At 41.8% G+C, this 25,741-nt stretch overlaps 2 protein-coding genes across 3 annotated transcripts; one reads left to right on the top strand and one right to left on the bottom strand.

The window, feature by feature from the left end:
- Window positions 1-2,131: 2,131 nt before the first annotated feature.
- On the bottom strand, window positions 2,132-11,391 carry tprkb (Tp53rk binding protein). 2 transcript variants are annotated; one of them, XM_060903623.1, is made up of 4 exons: window positions 11,195-11,391; window positions 2,755-2,877; window positions 2,418-2,594; window positions 2,132-2,313 (listed from the first exon to the last, which is right to left on the bottom strand). In XM_060903623.1, the coding sequence occupies exons 1-4, from the start codon at window positions 11,333-11,335 to the stop codon at window positions 2,227-2,229; spliced, it is 528 nt and encodes a 175-aa protein (XP_060759606.1). In that variant the 5' UTR covers window positions 11,336-11,391; the 3' UTR covers window positions 2,132-2,226. The 2 variants fall into 2 exon arrangements, with proteins under 2 accessions (XP_060759606.1, XP_060759605.1); XM_060903622.1 differs by lacking the exon at window positions 11,195-11,391 and adding an exon at window positions 9,852-10,499.
- Window positions 11,392-11,800: 409 nt separating this feature from the next.
- Window positions 11,801-25,242, top strand: alg10 (ALG10 alpha-1,2-mannosyltransferase). The gene is made up of 3 exons (XM_060903620.1): window positions 11,801-12,102; window positions 15,175-15,372; window positions 22,296-25,242. The coding sequence occupies exons 1-3, from the start codon at window positions 11,938-11,940 to the stop codon at window positions 23,352-23,354; spliced, it is 1,422 nt and encodes a 473-aa protein (XP_060759603.1). The 5' UTR covers window positions 11,801-11,937; the 3' UTR covers window positions 23,355-25,242.
- Window positions 25,243-25,741: the final 499 nt, after the last annotated feature.

The raw sequence follows: 25,741 nt of genomic DNA, 5'->3' as shown, positions 1-25,741 counted from the left end.
GATCCTTAAATTCAAAAACAAAAATTATGAAGAAAAAGACAATATGGTGTTTATCTCCACTACTTGGTCAATAAAATAATTTTAGTATTTCAAAGATTCTTGCTTTAAAAAGAAATGACGCTTCCACCTCACCGTTGTTTGGGAAACAAAGTTAAACTAGAAAGGCACACAGAAGAGTATATATCTCCGCCAAGCTACATATTATCAACATCAGAATTAAATCACTTGAACCAAAGATAATGCTAAAGCAGTACACCAAATTCCGTTCACTACTTTTTGAGTTACGTTGGGAACGGACAAAAAAAATCTAGATCCACAAACGTATCCTGATTTGCATCAAAATCTAATCAATTGTTCCTTGGCTCTCCTTTCCTCAAAATTTCATCAAAATCTGTTCACTATTTTTTTAGTTATGTCGAGAACAGATAAAACAAACGGAGGCGAAAACATAACTTCTTCCAACACAGTTAGCAGAAGTAACTAATAGAGGAATCGAATCCAGGTAATTGGTAGTAATGGGGCAATGAAGCTTTGAATCCAAATGAGTCGGAAAAATGTTCATTACTCGATGCTGTGTTTAACACAGTGCTAGCAGCGCCTAATGATAAAAAAAAAAATAATAGCAGAGGCCAATACATATGTTTTTGGCTGCCATGTTATTACATAATATGACTAATTTCTGTAGAAAGTGTGTAAGGATAATTATTAACTGTGTATATTAATATATGTAAAAACAGAATATATTATGCTTAAGTGACTGATTAATAAACACGAGTCCTCTTCCTAGTTTCTTCCATTTCTATCAGTAAAACTAAAGCACTCGTTACTATCTGCACAAAAACATCACATAGTGGTTTTAACTGTTTCTGGACCTCTGATGACACACAGTCACATGAGTGTGTACAGAACAAAGCTTCTGTCATCCCGCAATCACATGACTTTGGCACTTCATTACATTACAGGCATTTAGCAGACACTCTTATCCAGAACAACATACAACATACCCACAGCAGCCTGGGGAGCAGTTGGGGGTTAGATGCCTTGCTCAAGGGCACTTCAGCCATTCCTGCTGCTGGTCCACGGACTTGAACCAGCAACCTTTTGGTCCCAAAGCTGCTTCTCTAACCATTAGGCCATGGCTTCCCCAGACAAGCTTTGAATCTCTGCTTTGTAGTTTTCAAAGAAAACTCCGGAGCTTGAGGTTCTCCATAATGCTTGTGTCACACTGTCTTGTATCTTGCCACGTAAGCAGCGTGTGGGTCAAACGCCAAGAAATGAGGCGTATTTTGTCCAAAATTAAAGTCCTGTGACGTACACGGCGTACGTGTGGCGTTACTGTGGCACATCTGGGGTTTGTATGGGGTTCAAGGGGCGTAAAGTTATGGCGTACTGAGGTGTATGCTGCATTGCTGTGGCGTAACTGTTTCATTGGCGTGGCGTTTCATTCTTACGTGTAACGTTACTGCTGTGTATCTGCGGCATTCACAGGTGGGTATAAAAGGAGGCCCCACGCTGCGTTCGTTGTCATTCGTCACAGTCAAGAAAGCATCGTACCAGCGAAGAAGTCAGGACCCAAGAAGGGCAAGGGAAGAGAGAAGACATCAGCCGCATCCACCCAGCCAGCCCAGGAGCCACCTTCATCAGACACGTCAACTAAAGCGTTTACACCACCTAATAGGTGCTCGAGCAATGTTCCTGCTGCGTCACTTTTCGTCTTTACGGCGTACACATGACGTATCAAAGCTGCTATGTATGTGCTACAGATTTTTAAGTGCAGACTTAAAAATACACCGCACCCTGGCGTACAAGATCGTGTTGCGCATCCTAGAGTATTAGCTACGTAAGCTGGCGATGCTGTGATGTTCCTTTCTTACTGCCACGTATCCTGATACGCCTTACATACGCAAGGCTGAAACGCCAATGTGTGACACAAGCATTCCAACTTGTGTTAGAGCAGGGATGGATACCTGTACCCTAAACAGTCAGAGGTAAAATGATGACGCCTGCAATAAAAAGGTTCCTTTTTCTCTCTCACAAAAAGAAAAAAAGAAAAGAAAAAAAACCCCTAGCACTGCCCACTTCCACATTTGTCACAACGCTCTCAGAAATAAAAACACAATGCTGGGAGCTCTTGGATCAAATTTGTTTTAATTGTTAAAAAAAAATCCTCTAATTTTGTTTTTAACAGAAATAAATATAACATATTGACATAATAAAAAAAAGGAGCTATATAACATCCTTCGCAGCCATTCTGCAGATAACAGCATCCAAAATACTTCCACACTTTTCCTCTTGGGGCGCAACTTTGTAAAGCTGAAATGACAAAAGCAAAGATGGAATTTTAAGCTCAGAGGCATAAAACATGGGTCAGGTTGCATCCTGGTACAGAACTGAGATTATAGGATAATCAATCCGACCTTTTTAATCTTGGCCAGATCACTGAGGGTGGATATTTGATCAGCTGGGATCTGCTGGCCGTCCACTTTAGACAGGAGGTCATCCTTGTTGTTTGCGTCCTCTTTGTTATGAACCAGGACGATGAGAACTGCATGGTCATTGTCTGAGATTCCGAACCTTTTAAAAGCCTCAGAGATCTGTGCAGAAGTTTGGAGAAAAATAATTACAACCCGGCAGAGTTATGGTTCTGTGTTTCCGTGCTAAATGTAAATCTAACAAACAGACATGCCAGCTCGCACAAACCCAAACCCATATTTGAGATAAGCTCTAGCCATGCAGTCGGGAGGCACCACTTACATTGTTTGTTGGTGAAAGGTTGAAGATGATTTCAGAGTACAAGCTCCTTGTCTTCATTTTTCCAATCTTCTGCACGTGAACTGCTTTATTTGCTGCTAGTACAGTTTGGAAGGGATCCAACACCTTCACACAGACAGAGCAAGTCAAATCATACAGACATGCATTCAAATGTGATCGCTATTAGATTTACATTCAACTCAGGGCTCTACATTAACTTTTGAAACCACTTGTCCTGTCGGGCAAGTTGAAAGGAAATTTACTTGTCCGAATGTGAAGTTGACTTCTCATCTCATCTCATTATCTCTAGCCGCTTTATCCTTCTACAGGGTCGCAGGCAAGCTGGAGCCTATCCCAGCTGACTACGGGCGAAAGGCGGGGTACACCCTGGACAAGTCGCCAGGTCATCACAGGGCTGACACATAGACACAGACAACCATTCACACTCACATTCACACCTACGGTCAATTTAGAGTCACCAGTTAACCTACTGTAACCTGCATGTCTTTGGACTGTGGGGGAAACCGGAGCACCCGGAGGAAACCCACGCGGACACGGGGAGAACATGCAAACTCCACACAGAAAGGCCCTCGCCAGCCCCGGGGCTCGAACCCAGGACCTTCTTGCTGTGAGGCGACAGCGCTAACCACTACACCACCGTGCCGCCTGAAGTTGACTTGTCCGAAGAAAAATTTGAGAAAAAACCCCACAAAAACTATTTGTAATAAACTAATTTCACCAGAATTACTTTCACACAATCTATTCACTGCAGAAAAAAATGGACTCCATCAATCATTAATTTATTTATGAGAAATTGAAAACCAGAAAATTAAAATTATACAGTATATTTTCATTTTTAAATTATTAACTTTGAATATATATCCTCCACTGATTAATTGTTGTTGTCTAATTATTCAGTGTGGCTCCTGTATGGTATTTAATGGTTGCGATGAAAGTTGCGGTGTTTTTTAGGTTTTTGTTGCGATTACATTGCGGGAGGAAGTGAAAGTTGCGAGAAATTGTTGCGATTTTCTCTTTTCGTGATTAAAATTGAGTGATATGTTAAATATTAAATTATTACTGAAAAACTATTGATTAAAAAAACAAAGACACTGAGAAATGGTCCTATAAACATCTTTACCAATATAAAAGGTTACCAGGACTACAAAAATGCAGAAAAATAGGCTTTACTCATCCAAATGCACCTGTTGGTTCAACAATTAAAGTGCATAGAACCTCACAGCACAACATGAAGTTACCTTAAAATATAATATAAATGCCTCAGCTTTCATGTAAGAAAAAAAAAACTATTAATACTAGTACTGTGTGCAGGCAGTCTCTCCTGAAGACTAAATTAAACAATAATTATAAACTAATAAAATAAATGGCTCAGGCTTCATAGAAGAAAAAAAAAACAATTTGAACAGAATCTCACAGTATGATGCTGAAGCTGCCTAAACAATAGAAAATAAAATACCATTTTGGCAAAAATGTTGGCATCCATTAATTTCTTGTATTAAGTAAAAAAATAATGTAAAGTGCGCACAGTCCTTCACTGTAAACATAACACACTTACAGTAACAGAATTTAAGCCTATATAAACACTGACTCGCACATGCTGCTTCTCTTGAACATAGACACAGAAGTAAGGCGGAAGGTAGTTTGTCGACGTCACCTCAAGACGACGCCAACGATTGGTCAAATTTGCGGGAAAGTTGCGGTGACTGGATATAATTGCAACACCGCCCTGAATTCACGGGGATTAGTTGAATTTGCATTGAAGTTGCAAATCGCAACATCGCGAAATCCTGGAGGGTCTGGTAAACGACCGTTTACTTTTCAGCTCAAATACACGAAGCGGTATTGGCTGGTTTCACAAGCGGAATATTGCGCATGCGCACATCGCTCTTTCCAAAGAGAAACATCCGGCGATTCATCAAAACAATATGTCGAGTGAGATGTGTCGGAAATCATGTGAATAAACTGATAAATTTGATATGTAACCCGAATATCGGCCTATTTTGGCACTTGTCCAATCGGACAAGTAACTGAGACGATGAACTTGTCCGACATAAAGGATCACTTGTCCCCGACAAGCGGACAACCGTTAATGTCGAGCCCTGATTCAACTCCGCCCTGCTGGAGAGTTGTACCATGGCCAATTAAATCTGTGCTTTAAATCTACTGCATTACATTACAGAGCAGCCAATTTGGGGTTAAGTGCCTTGCTCAAGGGCACTTCAGCCATTCCTGCTGGTCTAGGGAATCAAACCAGCGACCTTTTGTTTCCAAAGCTGCTTCTCTAACCATTAGGCCAGGACTTCCCCATGACTTCAATGTCCTAACAAGCACTAGGGTATAAAAACGTTTTTTTTTGTTTTTTTACTGCGCTCTACATGAGGAAAAACATATAGCCTACCGCTGCTTGACACCCCCCTCATCAGCCGCCAACCAGGGATGAATGCATAGTTTCGGTGTCTAAGGTGGTACTGCTAGCCCTGGCGCCATCAGTGGCATAGAGTCACCTGGGGGTAGTCTTTTAAATTTGGCCATCACGTTGACAAGTTACATGCTTTGGACCAGCTCCAACTTGATGCTTTTTCAGCTGCTTGGAGACAGATGTTATGGCACATGAGCCAAGACCAAGTTGGGAAAGGAAGGCTGTCATGGACCTCCTCAGGAATCCCTGGCAGCCAACCTCCACTGGCCATACTGAGCACGCCCACCAAATCATTCTCACAACTCATACGCAACTACTGATACCACGTTCTCTTACATTCGAATGTCTCCTCCATATTATCCTCCCAGGGGACAGTCAGTTCTATAAGATGTACACATTTTAACGATTCAGACCACACAATCACATCTGGTCACTCATTAGTTACGGCAATATGTGCTCTCACCCAAGTCAACAGCGATTTGTCAATCCTGAGCACCCGCAAGTAACCTTGATTGGTTAATCGGTTTCCCACACCGAGCTGGACATTCACTTTTTCAGCAGAATGTCATTTTACGAGATGCTGTCTGCACAGGATTCTCATCTATGTATTTACATTGTTTTTTCACCAAGTTCACTAATTCTGCCAACGACCGGTTGTGGCGCCAAGTGTAGAGACATAAGAGTTGTTTACACGCCGAGAGCACGTGGCTAAGTGATCCTCGTTCCACACCACAACAAAGGCGTACGTCAGATTGAGAATAGCACCACAACTTAAAAAGTAAACTGGTTCCTACTTATTCAGGTCACATTGGGCATACCTAACAACTTATGTTTTCCCCCCCATCTGTCCCTGAGATCGAGACGCTGACCTCTTCTGCTCCTCGGACCTGCCTGATCCATCCTGATGCCCTGTGTCTGGTTGGAGTCTCATCACATCGCTCCTGTGGAGGACGGCCCCATATGGACAGTTGAAAGTCACACCTGGAAGACGCCCTGGACACTTACAGTAATGCTTTTATGGCTGAGGACTACAGTTGACTTGCTAACTTTTGGACTGCAGTTGTCATGAACAGTTTTGCACTCAAGTTTCCATCAATGAAGAGTTACATCATCAACGAAACTGACTTCATGTTAAAACTGTTAATGTTATAGTCATGTTGTCTGTTGTTGCCCAAATGAGGATGGGTTCCCTTTTGAGTCTGGTTCCTCTTGAGGTTTCTTCCTCATGTCGTCGGAGGGAGTTTTTCCTTGCCACCGTCGCCACAGGCTTGCTCATTGGGGATAGATTAGGGATCAAATTAGCTCATGTTTTAAGTCGTTCAAATACTGTAAAGCTGCTTTGCGACAATGTTTATTGTTAAAAGCGCTATAAAAATAAACTTGACTTGACTTGATGGTAGGTGATCATACACTGATTGCAGAAGGAATGATATTGCAGGTTGGTCCACTGACCAAAGTTCTGGCCAGGAAACAGATCTGTGATGGATCTGATCAGATCTGTGAGTGTCATAATAAAGACTTTCTTGTTCAATCCTTTGGCTTGTGTAAACTCCTCAACGACAGGTACAACCGAGTGCAAAAATTCTTCCTCATCTCATTATCTCTAGCCGCTTTATCCTGTTCTACAGGGTCGCAGGCAAGCTGGAGCCTATCCCAGCTGACTACGGGCGAAAGGCGGGGTACACCCTGGACAAGTCGCCAGGTCATCACAGGGCTGACACAGACACAGACAACCATTCACACTCACATTCACACCTACGGTCAATTTAGAGTCACCAGTTAACCTAACCTGCATGTCTTTGGACTGTGGGGGAAACCGGAGCACCCGGAGGAAACCCATGCGGACACGGGGAGAACATGCAAACTCCGCACAGAAAGGCCCTCGCTGGCCACGGGGCTCGAACCCGGACCTTCTTGCTGTGAGGCGACAGCGCTAACCACTACACCACCGTGCCGCCCTGCAAAAGTTCTTATTAAGGCAAAATAAAAAAGCATTTCAATTCAAGCAACAAATCATGTGTATTAGGTTTCACAGAAGTTCCTTCATTTCCACAGTAATAGTCAAATAGAGTAGGTTAAGATACTAAACAGGTGAAAAGGTTTTTTTTCTTTTTGACGATACCTGTTTAAATATTTACTGTCATTTAATTCCTGACATCTCATCATCTCTAACCGTTTTATCCTGTTCTACAGGGTCGCAGGCAAGCTGGAGCCTATCCCAGCTGACTATGGGTGAAAGGCGGGGTACACCCTGGACAAGTCGCCAGGTCATCACAGGGCTGACACATAGACACAGACAACCATTCACACTCACATTCACACCTACGGTCAATTTAGAGTCACCAGTTAACCTAACCTGCATGTCTTTGGACTGTGGGGGAAACCGGAGCACCCGGAGGAAACCCACGTGGACACGGGGAGAACATGCAAACTCCGCACAGAAAGGCCCTCGCCGGCCATGGGGCTCGAACCCAGGACCTTCTTGCTGTAAGGCGACAGCGCTAACCACTACACCACCGTGCCGCCCAATTCCTGACATTTCTATTCTAATTCTTTTCCAAAGACATCAAGAGGTTCATCAGGGCTTTTTCTTCTGTTTCTTCGTTGAAAAACTGTACATATTCATATATCTTTCTGAATGAATATGCAAGGATAAGCTCAATCAGGTGAACCATGAAGACCATGAAATGCTTTCTACACGACTCTACTATACACTCAGCATCCACTTTAATAGGAACATCTGTACATTTATGTAGTTATCCAATCATGTGGCAGCAGCACAATGTATATACAATCATGCAGATACAGGTCAAGCTTGTCCACGTAATACATCAGAATGAGGGAAAAACTTCTCTCTGTGACTTTAACCATGACATATTTGTTCGTGTCAGATGGACTGGTTTGAGGATTTCAGAAACTGCTGTTTTGTGATTTTCACACATAACAGTCTCTTGAGTTTATACAGAATGGTGCAGGGGGAAAGAAATATGTGTCTGGAAGGTTCCGCAGGCTGAAACACCATGCTGATGAGACCGATCAGAGGAGGATGACAGGACTGGTCTGAGCTGACAGGAAGTCGCTAGTAACTCGTATAATAACTCTTTACAACTGTGATGAGCAGAAAAGCATCTCAGCCTGCACAAAACATTGAACTTTGTGGTGGATGAGCTACAACAGCAGAGTTTCCACTCCTGTCAGCCAAGAACAAGAGTCAGAGGCTATCACGGGCACAGACAGACGCAACAAAATTGGACAGACTGGAAAAAGACTAGGTGATTTTTTTTTCTTCTAATCCTCAACTGTCTATTTCTAAAGAGACTGTGCCCGTGACAGCCTCAGACAGGAGTGGAACCCAATGTGGTCTTCCGCTGTTGTAACCCATCCACGAGCCGAGATGCTTTTCTGTTCACCACAGTTGTAAAGAGTGATTATACGAGTTACTGTATCCTTCCTGGCAGCTCGAACCAATCTGGGGTGGGTTTCCCAAAAGCCTCTTAACGCTAACAGCATCTTAATTAGGAGACAGGGTGTTCATTGTGATGCTCACGCTTAGTCTGGTTAACACCAGACCATATCACAAGTGAAATATGGTCTGGAATCCGCCTATTGAATTTCTCGTAGGGGAGGTGTGGTTTACGATTGTCAACGGCCGTTTATTGGACGTTGCGAATGTCTATCATTTGGCGTATACGTAGCCCATGGCCAATCATGGCAGTTGTACCCGGTGACGTAGTTAGAGCGACGAAGAGGCGAAGAAGAGAAGGAAAGAGAAGGCAAAACAAAAATAGGAAAACAATGGCACCAAACGATTACTGCCGTTTGTGCAAGACAAAGCTTGATTGAAAGTTTGGTTCGTATCGCTCGCCGCCATGTTAAATGTGATCCGTAAACAGTCCCAAATAAACTACAAGCTTCCGTTTGTCGAGTAGTACGCGTCACCGTCTTTCCACCCCTCCCCACTCTCTGATTGGCTCCCTAACTCAGGCGAGCCTTTAGACCATAGTTTCCATGCTGTCTTTTCAGATCGGAACGATTGTGCAAAGCAGCATGGGATTTCCCAGGCTAGCTCACGCTACCATTTAATGGAGGTACGCAGAACCTTTATTTTAAATAAATTTCTGAGTAGATAGTATCTCCATCCTTGACTCTTGTATGCTGCATAAATGGGAATAAAAAATATATTATTTTTGAGAGTTAAAATCGACCGCAAAGTTGGCATTCGAGCTGCCCCGCTGAGCCAGCCAGCCCTGAGTGCGTGACGTCACAGCGGTAACCGGTTTTAAGGCCGAGGCCTTTTACAGCTATAGACCAAAGTCATATAAATAAAAATTTACAGTGAAAGTAAGAAATCCCGTTACCGACTTGCTCAACTAAGACTGATTTGACTTCACTGGTTGTGGGTTGACTCTCATTAAAACAGGATAGGTGTGTTAACTTATGCAACAGACATGTACATGCATGCATTTTCACTGATAAAACGTAAAAGGCTAATTAAATAATCAGATGAACTGAGACAATCACATTCTGAAGCAAATTAAATAATCTTATACCGGTAACTTAAACACACAATACAAGTTACATGTATTAATCTAAATGCAGGTAAACGACCAGTGGTGGTGTTTTTGTTGTTTTTTTTATCCAAATGAGAGTCGGAGCTTACCCGTCTGTGTTTTCGCTTCTTGAAGGCCGATCTTGTGGCCGATTGTTTTGAAACAATCTGACTTTCAGTTGTTCGTTCAGTTCTCCGTTCATTCGCTTCTTCCACGTAAGGGCGAGATGGAAGCAATATCCAGTTTAGAAATAAGATGGCTGCTCCACTCATTCTATATTTTGTCCATACTGAGTACTCCACCATTACTGCTGGCTCAGGCAATTACTAAAACCCGGGACGGAACGGGACATCACCGGTTTTAGCAACAACTGCGGGGAGGTCACTGCCCGAGCGATATGTCCCGTCATGTCACGTTCCATCCCGGGTTTTACCAACAACCCTCGGCTCACACTGGGAGGACTGGTGCAACTGAACCTTCCTTTTTAAAAAAATAAAATACTTTCCTTTTCTTGTAGTTTTCTTTTCCTTTAATTGTTGGTATTGCACCCTCTTTCAATACGGGCTTATAGCCAACACTCCTCAACAGATCAGAGGTCTCGTCCGAGTCTTCAGTAAAATGTGCAGAGCAGAGGAGAGACCACTTCTTCGTAGCCGCCCAACGTGCCCTTGAACTTCTTGCAAAACGTGTCCAAATCTTTGCAGTTTGAACATTCTTGGGCCATGAATGCAACGTAAATCCACCTTCTGTCGTGTTGCTGCACCCGGCAGCAACACATCTACGTGGCATGGTGATAAATTAGCTCAAAATGGAAGATCGGAGTTGCAGTCAGCTCTGTGTTTTAGTATAGCGGAAATGGCGATGAGACCGATAGACTTCCTGCTGTGATGTTACAGACGTCAAGGTCATTCACTCAGACCACTACCTATATGAATCACTTTAATCATAAAAATTACTATTTTAGATTTATTGTTAACGCTTAAAACTATTCCTGTGCCACTCTTGAGGTCTCAAGGCATTTATAAACCAAAAGTGAGGCCATGGCTCTGCGTATCTCCTTTAATGATGATCTTTGTGCTATGATGCTTTTGGGAAACCCACCCCTGGCCATTTTCCTCTGACCCTCTCTTATCAACAAGGCGTTTCCACCCACAGAACTCAATGTTTTTTGTTTTTCGCACCATTCTGTCTGTGTAAACTCTAGAGACTGTTGTATGTGAAAACCCCAGGAGATCAGCAGTTTCTGAAATACTCAGACAGACCAGTCCATCTGGCTCAAACCAACACCCAACCCATGCCACAGTGAAAGTCTCACTTTGAGATCACAATTCTTCCCATTCTGATGTTTGATGTGAATATTAGATAACTGCATAAATAAGCAGGTGCTCCTAATAAAGTGACCGGGGAGTATATATTGATTTGGTCTGTCTGTCTGTCTGTCTCAAACACTCACCATGGATGGGTTTATCAACGCACCGGCTATTTTCCCCTCGATTGCCATCTTTCTCAATTCTGCACAGTTTTTTACATCTTTGAAAAGTAACTGAGTCACGACAAACTCCGGAAACAGCTCCAAACTACTGGTTAAATCCATCGTGAAGAACCCAAGTCTCTCCAAACTCCTCTAGCCCGACTCTACACGAGATACAACAAGGCGGGATCATAATATTGTGACACCATGAGCCCTATTAACGTTCCGAGTGCGTAACTTTACTTTTACAACTCCATTATATGTACTATTATTATAATTATAATATCAAAAATTTAAACAGCAATTTATCCACGCAATTAAGTTACCTGTTGTAATTATATATTAACTTAAAAGGGGAAAAATCCAACACATAATCTCAGTCGGAACGTCTTAGTAAGAGCTGCAATAGCCACCCGGGAAAGTTATAACGGTTGGACGAGTGAATTGTCATCGACACCCAGTGCTGCATTCCAAATGACTCCTTCCCCCCTGCGTAGGGTGTAAAGTAATGAGCTTATGTTGAGTGTGTATGTAGTGCACTATATTTACAAACCGGAGGCATTTGGAATACAACCCTAAATCCGCCCAAACCACGGACAAGTAGCAGGCGGTTTCAGTCCAATGGCTGCACCGAGACTGTACTTAAAGTAGTGGAAGCTAATGTTATTGTGGTGTTATTCTTATGAAACAAGTTCTCAAATAATAATAATAATAAAAAAACAATAATGGAGAGGTTCGAGGGCTACACCTTCCCTGTTGTTTGTAGCACAAATTTTTTAATATCATGTCTTCTTTTTTCTAAAATCACCCGGGAGCAAAGAGAGTCTTACATGGATGAAATCTTTCACGTTCCACAAGCTCAGAAATACTGTGAAGGGAAATTTAACGAGGTAAAACATTCACACACATCACCTTCCTCCCTGAAACTGGTCTACATGTACATGTGTTTACAACAGTCCTGTTATATAACTCATCACTGTTGTGTTTATTATTGTTATTTCTGGAACATTAGAGTTGTTTAGTAATTGTTACTGAAGTGCAAAATCCTGCAATATGCAAGTGAGCACTAACTTCTCTGGTGAAGGCAAGACACTACAGGTAGGGGTGAGTAGTTACATGTAGGGGTGAGTAATTACAGGTATGGGGTGATTACAGATAGGGGTGAGTAATTACAGGTAGAGGTGAATAATTACAGGCATGGGATGATTACAGATAGGGGTGAGTAATTACAGGTAGGGGTGAGTAGTTACATATAGGGGTGAGTAATTACAGGTATGGGGTGATTAATTACAGGTAGGAGTGAGTAGTTACAGATAGGGGTGAGTAGTTACAGGTAGGAGTGAGTAGTTACAGGTAGGGGTGAGTAGTTACATGTAGGGGTGAGTAGTTACAGGTAGGGGTGAGTAGTTACAGGTAGGGGTGAGTAGTTACAGGTAGGGGTGAGTAGTTACAGGTAGGAGTGAGTAGTTACAGGTAGGGGTGGGTAGTTACATGTATGGGTGAGTAGTTACATGTAGGGGTGAGTAGTTACAGGTAGGAGTGAGTAGTTACAGGTAGGGGTGAGTAGTTACAGGTAGGGGTGGGTAGTTACATGTATGGGTGAGTAGTTACATGTAGGGGTGAGTAATTACAGGTATGGAGTGATTACAGATAGGGGTGAGTAATTACAGGTAGAGGTGAATAATTACAGGCATGGGATGATTACAGATATGGGTGAGTAATTATAGGTAGGGATGAGTAGTTACAGGTAGGGATGAGTATTTGCAGGTAGGGGTGAGTAGTTACATGTAGGGGTGAGTAATTACAGGTATGGGGTGATTACAGATAGGGGTGAGTAATTACAGGTAGAGGTGAATAATTACAGGCATGGGATGATTACAGATGGGGTGAGTAATTACAGGTAGGGGTGAGTAGTTACATGTAGGAGTGAGTAATTACAGGTATGGGGTGAATAATTACAGGTATGGGGTGATTAATTACAGGTAGGAGTGAGTAGTTACAGATAGGGGTGAGTAGTTACAGGTAGGAGTGAGTAGTTACATGTAGGGGTGAGTAGTTACATGTAGGGGTGAGTAGTTACAGGTAGGGGTGAGTAGTTACAGGTAGGGGTGAGTAGTTACAGCTAGGAGTGAGTAGTTACAGGTAGGGGTGAGTAGTTACAGGTAGGTGTGGGTAGTTACATGTATGGGTGAGTAGTTACATGTAGGGGTGAGTAATTACAGGTATGGAGTGATTACAGATAGGGATGAGTAATTACAGGTAGAGGTGAATAATTACAGGCATGGGGTGATTACAGATAGGGGTGAGTAATTACAGGTAGGGGTGATTAGTTACACGTAGGGGTGAGTAGTTACATATAGGGATGAGTAGTTACATGTAGGGATGAGTAATTACATGTAGGGGTGAGTAATTACAGGTGGGGTGAATAATTACAGGTATGGGGTGAATAGTTACATGTAGGGGTGAATAATGATAGGTGGGGTAAATAGTTACAGGTGTGGGGTGAATAATTATCGGTAGTGGTGAATAATTACAGGTAGTGGTGAATAATTACAGATAAGGGGTGAATAATTACAGATGGGGTGAATAATGACAGGTAGGGAGTAAATAGTTACAGGTAGGGGTGAATAATGATAGGTAGGGGGTGAATAATTACAGATGGGGTGAATAGTTACAGGTAGGGATAAATAATGACAGGTGGGGTGAATAGTTACAGGTAGGGGGCGAATAGTTACAGGTGGGGGTAAATAGTTACAGGTAGGGGTGAATAATTACAGGTGTGGGGTGAATAATGATAGGTAGGGGGTGAATAATTACAGATGGGGTGAATAGTTACAGGTAGGGGTAAATAATGACAGGTGGGGTGAATAGTTACAGGTAGGGATAAATAATGACAGGTGGGGTGAATAGTTACAGGTAGGGGGTGAATAATTACAGGTGGGGTGAATAATTGCAGGTAGGGGTGAATAGTTGCAGGTAGGGGTAAATAATTACAGGTAGGGGGTGAATAATTACAGATGGGGTGAATAGTTACAGGTAGGGGGTGAATAATTACAGGTAGGGGTGAATAATTGCAGGTAGGGGTAAATAATTACAGGTAGGGGTGAATAATTACAGATGGGGTGAATAGTTACAGGTAGGGATAAATAATGACAGGTGGGGTGAATAATTACAGGTGGGGTAAATAGTTACAGGTAGGGGTGAATAGTTACAGGTGTGGGGTGAATAATGATAGGTAGGGGGTGAATAATTACAGGTAGGGATAAATAATGACAGGTGGGGTGAATAATTACAGGTAGGGGGTGAATAATTACAGGTAGGGGTAAATAGTTACAGGTAGGGGTGAATAGTTACAGGTGTGGGGTGAATAATGATAGGTAGGGGTAAATAATGACAGGTGGGGTGAATAGTTACAGGTAGGGAGTGAATAATGACAGGTAGTGGGTCATTCAGTAAAAATCAAATTCAGCAAAAATCAACACTTTGGGAAATGTAATATCCTAATTAGAGATAGGAATGAATGTGCAAAATAGTACATATGTTTTTTTAATATTAATGATTTTTGGTTCTGAACATACTACAGGAAAAAAATTATTTTGAAGAAAGCAGTTTTAAAACACCAAAGTGGTTTCAAGTGTTAACACTCGAGTTACGTGATGTGTACCGTATATGAGAATGACACACATCTAGATATTTATATCAGGAAACTACCGTTTCAAGGATATAAGACATGGTGTGATTGTTCCAAGTGGGTGGAGCTTAAAGGCTTTAATAGTTATACTACAGTTTAAGAGAGCACATGTTATGGATGGAATGTATCCAAAAATCTGAAAAATAACTGACATGACCAGAAATGTTATTTCTACTTGGAGGGTCTTGCCTTACATTTTCTGAACACTCTCAGAGGCTCTGGATGTTTCTCAGGCTGTGTTGGTAAATAGTGGCCTTGGTGCTTTCCTTAGTGGGACTCGATGATCACCACGCTGCCTGGGCTGTACCTGCTGTCAGTTGGAGTGATTAAACCCGTCATGTGGTTGTTGGGTTGGACAGGAACAGCTGTGTGCTCCACCGCCATGCTGCGTTTCATCAATGTGCTTTTCAACTGTGGCAACCTCTATGTCCTCTATCTCCTCATCTGCAAAATACACCCCAAGGATAAGGTATTTATCTTCACCATTATTCCTTACGAGAGGGTAAAATATCCTTCTGAATAGGATTGTAAACCTTGATTTTGATATACAGTGGTGCTTGAAAGTTTATGAACACTTTAGAATTTTCTATATTTCTGCATAAATATGACCTAAAACAACATCAGATTTTCACACAAGTCCTTAAAGTAGATAAAGAGAACCCAGTTAAACAAATGAGACAAAAATATTATAATTACTTGGTCATTTATTTATTGAGGAAAATGATCCAATATTACATGTCTGTGAGTAGCAAAAGTATGTGAACCTCTAGGATTAGCAGTTAATTTGAAGGTGAAATTAGAGTCAGGTGTTTTCAATCAATGGGACGACAATCAGGTGTGAGTGGGCACCCTGTTTTATTTAAAGAACAGGGATCTATCAAAGTCTGATCTTCACAACACATGTTTGTGGAAGTGTATCATGGCACGAACAAAGGAGATTTCTGAGGACCTCAGAAAAAGCGTTGTTGATGCTCATCAGGCTGGAAAAGGTTACAAAACCATCTCTAAAGAGTTTGGACTCCACCAATCCACAGTCAGACAGATTGTGTACAAATGGAGGAAATTCAAGACCATTGTTACCCTCCCCAGGAGTGGTCGACCAACAAAGATCACTCCAAGAGCAAGGCATGTAATAGTCGGTGAGGTCACAAAGGACCCCAGGGTAACTTCTAAGCAACTGAAGGCCTCTCTCACATTGGCTAATGTTAATGTTCATGAGTCCACCATCAGGAGAATACTGAACAACGATGGTGTGCATGGCAGGGTTGCAAGGAGAAAGCCACTGCTCTCCAAAAAGAACATTGCTGCTCATCTGCAGTTTGCTAAAGATCACGTGGACAAGCCAGAAGGCTATTGGAAAAATGTTTTGTGGACGGATGAGACCAAAATAGAACTTTTTGGTTTAAATGAGAAGCGTTATGTTTGGTGAAAGGATAAAGACTGCATTCCAGCATAAGAACCTTATCCCATCTGTGAAACATGGTGGTGGTAGTATCATGGTTTGGGCCTGTTTTGCTGCATCTGGGCCAGGACGGCTTGCCATCATTGATGGAACAATGAATTCTGAATTATACCAGCGAATTTTAAAGGAAAATGTCAGGACATCTGTCTGTGGAGAGTCTCAATCATCCAGGTCGATTCTCAAGAGAAGGTGGGTCATGCAGCAAGACAACGACCCTAAGCACACAAGTCGTTCTACCAAAGAATGGTTAAAGAAGAATAAAGTTAATGTTTTGGAATGGCCAAGTCAAAGTCCTGACCTTAATCCAATGGAAATGTTGTGGAAGGACCTGAAGCGAGCAGTTCATGTGAGGAAACCCACCACCATCCCAGAGTTGAAGCTGTTCTGTACGGAGGAATGGGCTAAAATTCCTCCAAGCCGGTGTGCAGGACTAATCAACAGTTACCGGAAATGTTTAGTTGCAGTTATTGCTGCACAAGGGGGTCACACCAGATACTGAAAGCAAAGGTTCACATACTTTTGCCACTCACAGATATGTAATATTGGATCATTTTCCTCAATAAATAAATGACCAAGTATAATATTTTTGTCTCATTTGTTTAACTGGGTTCTCTTTATCTACTTTTAGGACTTGTGTGAAAATCTGATGATGTTTTAGGTCATATTTATGCAGAAATATACAACCCCAATATCAAAAAAGTTGGGACAAAGTACAAATTGTAAATAAAAACGGAATGCAATGATGTGGAAGTTTCAGAATTCCATATTTTATTCAGAATAGAACATAGATGACATATCAAATGTTTAAACTGAGAAAATGCATCATTTAAAGAGAAAAATTAGGTGATTTTAAATTTCATGACAACAACACATCTCAAAAAAGTTGGGACAAGGCCATGTTTACCACTGTGAGACATCCCCTTTTCTCTTTACAACAGTCTGTAAACGTCTGGGGACTGAGGAGACAAGTTGCTCAAGTTTAGGGATAGGAATGTTAACCCATTCTTGTCTAATGTAGGATTCTAGTTGCTCAACTGTCTTAGGTCTTTTTTGTCGTATCTTCCGTTTTATGATGCGCCAAATGTTTTCTATGGGTGAAAGATCTGGACTGCAGGCTGGCCAGTTTAGTACCCGGACCCTTCTTCTACGCAGCCATGATGCTGTAATTGATGCAGTATGTGGTTTGGCATTGTCATGTTGGAAAATGCAAGGTCTTCCCTGAAAGAGACGTCGTCTGGATGGGAGCATATGTTGCTCTAGAACCTGGATATACCTTTCAGCATTGATGGTGTCTTTCCAGATGTGTAAGCTGCCCATGCCACACGCACTAATGCAACCCCATACCATCAGAGATGCAGGCTTCTGAACTGAGCGCTGATAACAACTTGGGTCGTCCTTCTCCTCTTTAGTCCGAATGACGGTGTCCCTGATTTCCATAATGAACTTCAAATTTTGATTCGTCTGACCACAGAACAGTTTTCCACTTTGCCACAGTCCATTTTAAATGAGCCTTGGCCCAGAGAAGACGTCTGCGCTTCTGGATCACGTTTAGATACGGCTTCTTCTTTGAACTACAGAGTTTTAGCTGGCAACGGCGGATGGCACGGTGAATTGTGTTCACAGATAATGTTCTCTGGAAATATTCCTGAGCCCATTTTGTGATTTCCAATACAGAAGCATGCCTGTATGTGATGCAGTGCCGTCTAAGGGCCCGAAGATCACGGGCACCCAGTATGGTTTTCCAGCCTTGACCCTTATGCACAGAGATTCTTCCAGATTCTCTGAATCTTTTGATGATATTATGCACTGTAGATGATGATATGTTCAAACTCTGCAATTTTACACTGTCGAACTCCTTTCTGATATTGCTCCACTATTTGTCGGCGCAGAATTAGGGGGATTGGTGATCCTCTTCCCATCTTTACTTCTGAGAGCCGCTGCCACTCCAAGATGCTCTTTTTATACCCAGTCATGTTAATGACCTATTGCCAATTGACCTAATGAGTTGCAACTTGGTCCTCCAGCTGTTCCTTTTTTGTACCTTTAGCTTTTCCAGCCTCTTATTGCCCCTGTCCCAACTTTTTTGAGATGTGTTGCTGTCATGAAATTTCAAATGAGCCAATATTTGGCATGAAATTTCAAAATGTCTCACTTTCGACATTTGATATGTTGTCTATGTTCTATTGTGAATACAATATCAGTTTTTGAGATTTGTAAATTATTGCATTCCGTTTTTATTTACAATTTGTACTTTGTCCCAACTTTTTTGGAATCGGGGTTGTTGAAAATTCTAAAGGGTTCACAAACTTTCAAGCACCACTGTATAAGGGTTAAAGGAACAGTCCACCGTACTTCCATAATGAAATATGCGCTTATCTGAATTGAGACGAGCTGCTCCGTACCTGTCCGAGCTTTGCGCGACCTCCCAGTCAGTCAGACGCAGTCAGACGCGCTGTCACTCCTGTTAGCAATGTAGCTAGGCTCAGTATGGCCAATGGTATTTTTTGGGGCTGTAGTTAGATGCGACCAAACTCTTCTGCGTTTTTCCTGTTTACATAGGTTTATATGACCAGTGACATGAAACAAAGTTCAGTTACACAAATTGAAACGTAGCGATTTTCTATGCTATGGAAAGTCCGCACTATAATGACAGGCGTACTAACACCTTCTGCGCGCTTCGGCAGCGCATTGATACGGAGCTCAGATATCAATGCGCTGCCGAAGCGCGCAGAAGGTGTTAGTACGCCTGTCATTATAGTGCGGACTTTCCATAGCATAGAAAATCGCTACGTTTCAATTTGTGTAACTGAACTTTGTTTCATGTCACTGGTCATATAAACCTATGTAAACAGGAAAAACGCAGAAGAGTTTGGTCGCATCTAACTACAGCCCCAAAAAATACCATTGGCCATGCTGAGCCTAGCTACATTGCTAACAGGAGTGACAGCGCGTCTGACTGCGTCTGACTGACTGGGAGGTCGCGCAAAGCTCGGAGAGGTACGGAGCAGCTCGTCTCAATTCAGATAAGAGCATATTTCATTATGGAAGTACGGTGGACTGTTCCTTTAAGTTTTGACCTGACACACTTTATTTTCCAGAAATTCAGCTCATTTTTATTTGTATAGCACTTTTTCCAACAGATATTGTCTCAAAGCAGCTTTACAGAAATACAGATTTAGATCCCTCATGAGCAAGCCAGAGGTGACAGTTTCAAATATGTATGAAAATAATCAGCAGTAGTGTGGTGTGGAGCTGTTGCACCCCCAAAGTTGATTATTTTCCGATAACAGCAGGTCCCAAAGTGCTTGATTTCTCTTATACTATAGCAGTTTGCCAGGGATAACAATTTTTTAATTCACTCCTTAATAACCCATTGGACTTTTATGTATGTAACTGTTTGTAATTACATTTGATGTTGTCTGAAGTTAATTAACAGTTATTTCACGAAATTGAGTCGTGCATGAGCTGATAGCCGACGAGGCACGTTGCACCAAGTTGGCTATAAGCCATGTACGACTAGATTGAGTGCAATAACTGTTTTATTCTATCCACATTCACTGGATTTTGAGAAACAGAGTATTTTTATTTGTTGCAAATTCGATAAATAAAAACTTTATACAAAACGTCCGACAAAATCATTTCCGCTTAGAATGTAAACAAACCGGCGAAATGAAAGTAGCAATTTGTGAAAAATGCGATAATTCTTGAAAAATTAAAAAGATATGTTCTTACCATCACATACTTTCATTCCATATTTTGTTGCTTTTTTTTTTTTTGGTGTTTTGTTTTCGAGTCGAGTTTTTATTTCGTCTTCGGTTGGTTCAGCAACACGCTCCGCCATATTGTTTTTCTCTACTCACAGTATATGAGCTGATAACCTAGTAGTAGAGTAGCCAATCAGAGTGCGCGATTGCTCATATCCAGTGAATGTGGATAGAATAATTCCTGTTCTCACTTATTGTATATCATATCTGCTCAGCACCCTCTAATTTTTAAGTTGGGGGAAAAAAGAGCTTTATGAGGAATTATCATATCTATGTAATATGTCTAATCATATATTTATGATTAGCCTTTCAGAATGTGCTGGTCTGCTATAAGTCTGTGTGAATGAGTCGTTGCTATCGTAACAATAAGATATTAGAACCAGCCTATTCGTATATGGGTCCGTCTCAGAAACTGCTCTCTCATTTGGGACATTATGGTCAAAAAATACATTTTCTAATTTTACTTTTTTTTTTTTTGCATTTACCGAACACCCAATGTTTCTTTTGTCGTGTTTAATAAGAATAAAGATAGTATCTTGCTTTATCTGGCCTCCACTGTGGAACATTTTTTTGATTACAATTCAAATGCTTTTGTAAAATTGATTTCCATATAAAATAACTCCATCATGAAGAATTAAAGCCGCTCCTTCACAGAGGAGTGAAAATATTGAATAAATTTCCTCTTTTTGATTGCTTGGGTTAAAAATGCCAAGTTATGACGACTGAATTGATTCTTCACTTAAATATGAATAATATGATCCGTTTTGGGTATTTGATATGGTGAAATAGGACACAATGAAAAAATCAAGACCACACCGGAAAGATGAGAATAACGGCGGTGGTAAAAGAACAGCGACTGTACCAGCTGAAGGTCGTGCGGGTCTCTGCTGCGGCGCGCGAGCAACGGGACATCACTACTGCACCAGACGGAGCGCGAGGCGGGGGCGGGGCAAAATGACTGGCCGTGGATTCTATCAAAAGTTCGATCTAAATTGACCGTGGTTGCAAAATATTGGCCAAAAATACGCAAACACTACGAAATATGAAAGTAAGATGAAAAAGAAACATTCTATCGCCTTATACTGCAAGACTAAAACAAAATAAAACTGTCAAAACTCACCTTTTCAGCGATAACGTCCGAACAGATCACCCACGTAACAGAAAGACCGTAAATGGAAGCACGATCAACTTCTAACTGTTGGAGTGGAAAATTCCATTCTACACATGCAAATTGTTAATGCGTGTCCTTCCCCGCACACAAATAACACGCTACGGTAAAAAATAGACCACAACTCATTTTATAGCTCAGAAATTCATACAAGACCAGCTACCATCGTAACATATTCTGTAAGAAACATATTCTATACCTAACTTTCAGCTTTCGTTTTAAAAAACAAAACCGCAGATTTATAACTAAATGTTTATATGGCGTAGTGATTTTAAGTTACTACTTTTGGTGAGGTAGTGACCTCGACCCTGAGGCTTTCCGTTTAGATCAAAACACACGATCGTATCGGTTTTGGGTTTGCGGAAAACGGAGTTACAACGGTGATGAAATATTTTGCATGATGTTTTATTACGGTTATGATTATTCTGTGAGCGCACCAATCCTTAGGTGGATAAAGTTACAACTTAAAATACAATTAGTGATAACTGTAGACTTTTCAGTGAACTGCAACCTTTTTAAGGGAATGCGATGTAGTCAACCGTTTATCATGTCCCAGATCAAGCCGCCATTTTTCCACAAATTTGTAGAATTTTTGCCAAATTCTGAAGAGTATTCACATCAAAGATTTAGTTTTATCTGTGTCATTTCTTTCATCATTTTATTTCAAATTAAAACCAACATCACCATTCAAAACCGTATAGTTTATTGACTGTGAGTATATTTAGTGGAGTACCCCCACAGTACCCAGTTTCTGAGACAGACCCATAAACCTGTGATTTTATTGAGTGACGGTCGGTTCTACTGTCAGAGCTGCCGTTGGAGAAAATTAATCAACACTTTCCGACCAATCAGATTTCCGAATTGGTATAAATCCGTATTCACGTTTCTTATGCAGTCACATGAAAGCAGGATTAGATTCATAGACTCTTTTGGACTGTAATATATTAAGTGTCCTTGTTCTCACTACAGTGTCACCCTCCCTTTTTTTTTTCTTGTAGTCCCGTGCAGCTGGACGGCGTGTACTCTCTGCCCTGACTCTGTCCTCCTTCCCTGTACTCTACTTCTTCACATTCCTCTACTACACAGACGCCGGCTCCACCTTCTTCACTCTCTTCGCCTACCTCATGTGTCTGTACAGGTGCTACAAAGCTTCAGCTCTCCTGGGGATCTGCGCGATCCTGTTCCGCCAGACCAACATCATCTGGGTGGCTTTCTGTGCCGGGACGGTCGTGGCTCAGAAAATGGATGAGGCCTGGAGGGTGGAACAGTCGAAAAAGAGGGATGAGAAATCGGCATCGCTGAGCTTATTGCAGCTTAGCGGCGTGATGAGACTAGCGCACTTTTTACTGAAATACCTCACATTGCCAGTCAACGTAAAGAGTGTGATTTTATCAACCTGGCCTTATGGGGTAGTCGCTTTGGGCTTTGTTGTGTTTGTGGTGTTGAATGATGGGATTGTGGTTGGGGACAGGACCAGTCATGAAGCCTGCCTGAACGCCCCTCAGCTGTTTTATTTCTTCTCCTTCACGTTGATCTTGTCCCTTCCTTTGTCTCTTTGTTACCAGAGGCTTGTCAGATTTATGCAGTCTCTCCGGAGGCATCCTTTCTTCTTCCTCCTGATCACAGCTCTGTCTCTCCTCCTGGTCTGGAAGTTCACTTTTGTCCACAAGTACCTATTAGCGGATAACAGGCATTTTCCCTTCTACGTGTGGAAAAGAATTTTCCAGAAGCACGAGCTGGTTCGCTTCGTCCTCGTTCCTGCATATTTGTTTGCAGCATGGAGCTTTATTGACACTCTGAATTCCAAGTCGCTGTTTTGGCTCTTGGCGTTTTGCGTCTGTCTGGTGGCAGCTACGGTTCCTCAGAAACTTCTCGAGTTCCGGTATTTTATTCTGCCGTATCTGCTGTACCGCATCCACGTCCCTCTTCCATCCCTCCCCAGACTGCTACTCGAATTTGCTCTGTATACTGCGGTTAATGCGGTGACGATCTACATCTTCATCCAGAAGACATTCCAGTGGCCTGATAGTCCTGCAGTGCAGAGATTCATGTGGTGACATGGGACTGCTGTATACGGAAGCCGCGAGAGGCCCTTCATATAATCTTTTTTTATTCACCTTGTAATCCCGAGATAACGACATAATTAATTCAGGATCTCGAGAAAACAACACCGTTATCCCGAGATAACGACATAATTAATTCAGGATGTCGAGAAAACAACACAACTAATTCGAGATCTCGAGAAAACAAAACAATTATTCCGTGATCTCGAAAAAACAAGACAATTATTTCGTGATCTCGAGAGCAGAGCTGCGCCCCCTTGTGGGTCAGACAACGGAGACTGAGAAATTGGCGGACATGTAACAGAGCAGAAATGGCTTTTTACGATGCCTTGGGGGGGGCAGTCTTCTGCGGAGGTGCCGCGGACTAATTTTGAAATGATCCCTTATTAAAAGACTTAATGCAATCTCTCCCTGTGTCAACACCTGATCAAAATATTGCCTTATTAGGTGATCGATTATTCCAGACATTCTAATGACCAAAGTTGCGTCTATACAGAATGAGAAATAGCCCCAAAGTCAGCATATCACAAGTCTCTTGGCGCACCTGAATGAACCATTTCTCAGCTGTTTACTCGAGATCATGAAATAATTGTTTTGTTTTCTCGAGATCTCGAAATAACGGTTTTGTTTTCTCAAGATCTCGAATTAGTTGTGTTGTTTTCTCGAGATCCCGAATTAATTATGTCGTTATCTCGGGATAACAAGGTGAATAAAAAAAAAGGATTATATGAAGGGCCTCTCTCGGCTTCCGTAGCTGTAAAGGTTTCAGGGTTTTGTTTTGTTTTTGTTTTTTTAAACAGAGGAAATGTGATCATAGTTCTTATTTCTTGCTTCCTGCTCTGACCACCTTCTTACTCTACATTCATATCAGCAAACACAAACATTACCGGGGTTATGCTTAATGTATGTATGTGTGTGTCTGCTGGATCTTTTGAGTTATCACTTGTCTGTTATGTGCATTAGTAAACAGAGCTGGGCAATAATTGAAAATTTGTCGCAGTGCAGTCGCCATGAAACTAACTTTCACCTTTTAAGCACAATGTGTGTCTGTTGTTTTCCGACTCTTTGTGTGGCAGCCAGTCAGAAAGTGGGCAGAAACCACTGGAAATAGAAAAGAGACAGCGCTTGTGGACTGAATCATCTGCATATTATTTATTATTCTATGCACATTCACCCGATATGAGCAATCACGCGCTCTGATTGGCTACTCTACTACTAGGCTATCAGCTCATATACCGTGAGTAGAGAAAAACAAAATGGCAGCACGTGTTGCTGAATGTTAAAAAAAAAAACTCTACTTGAAAACAAAAATACAAAAAAAAGCAACAACATATGGAATGAAAGTATTTGATGGGCAGATTTTTTTTAAGTATTATTATTATCGCATTTTTCACAAATTGCTCCTGTCATTTTTTTACATTCTAAACGGAAATGATTTTGTCGGACATTTTGTATAAAAGTCTTTATTTATCAAATTTGAAAAAAATAAAAATAAAAAATGCCCTGTCTCTCAAAATCCAGTGAATGTGGATAGAATAAAATAGTTATTCCACTCAGTCTCGTTAAAGGACAAATGTTTGGGGGGAAAAAACGTTTTTAGACCCGTATTTTTTTATTCTGATCAAATATTTATCACCCAGCTCGAGCTTACTGTCTTATCGTGTCTTGGGCGGCACGGTGGTGTAGTGGTTAGCACGGTCGCCTCACAGCAAGAAAGTTCTGGGTTCGAACCCAGTGGCCGGCGAGGGCCTTTCTGTGTGGAGTTTGCATGTTCTCCCCGTGTCTGTGTGGGTTTTCTCCGGGTGCTCCGGTTTCCCCCACAGTCCAAAGACATGCAGGTTAGATTAAAGGAACAGTCCACCGTACTTCCATAATGAAATATGCTCTTATCTGAATTGAGACGAGCTGCTCCGTACCTCTCCGAGCTTTGCGCGACCTCCCAGTCAGTCAGACGCGCTGTCACTCCTGTTAGCAATGTAGCTAGGCTCAGTATGGCCAATGGTATTTTTTGGGGCTGTAGTTAGATGCGACCAAACTCTTCCACGTTTTTCCTGTTTACATAGGTTTATATGACCAGTGACATGAAACAAGTTCAGTTACACAAATTGAAACGTAGCGATTTTCTATGCTATGGAAAGTCCGCACTATAATGACAGGCGTACTAACACCTTCTGCGCGCTCTGGCAGCGCATTGATATCTGAGCTCTGTATCAATGCGCTGCCGAAGCGCGCAGAAGGTGTTAGTACGCCTGTCATTATAGTACGGACTTTCCATAGCATAGAAAATCGCTACGTTTCAATTTGTGTAACTGAACTTGTTTCATGTCACTGGTCATATAAACCTATGTAAACAGGAAAAACGCGGAAGAGTTTGGTTGCAT

Source organism: Neoarius graeffei, chromosome 21, assembly GCF_027579695.1.
Source record: "Neoarius graeffei isolate fNeoGra1 chromosome 21, fNeoGra1.pri, whole genome shotgun sequence".
Lineage (NCBI taxonomy): Eukaryota > Metazoa > Chordata > Actinopteri > Siluriformes > Ariidae > Neoarius > Neoarius graeffei.
The sequence above is the reverse complement of the archived record's forward strand: the minus strand, read 5'-3'. Positions and strand labels throughout refer to the sequence as shown.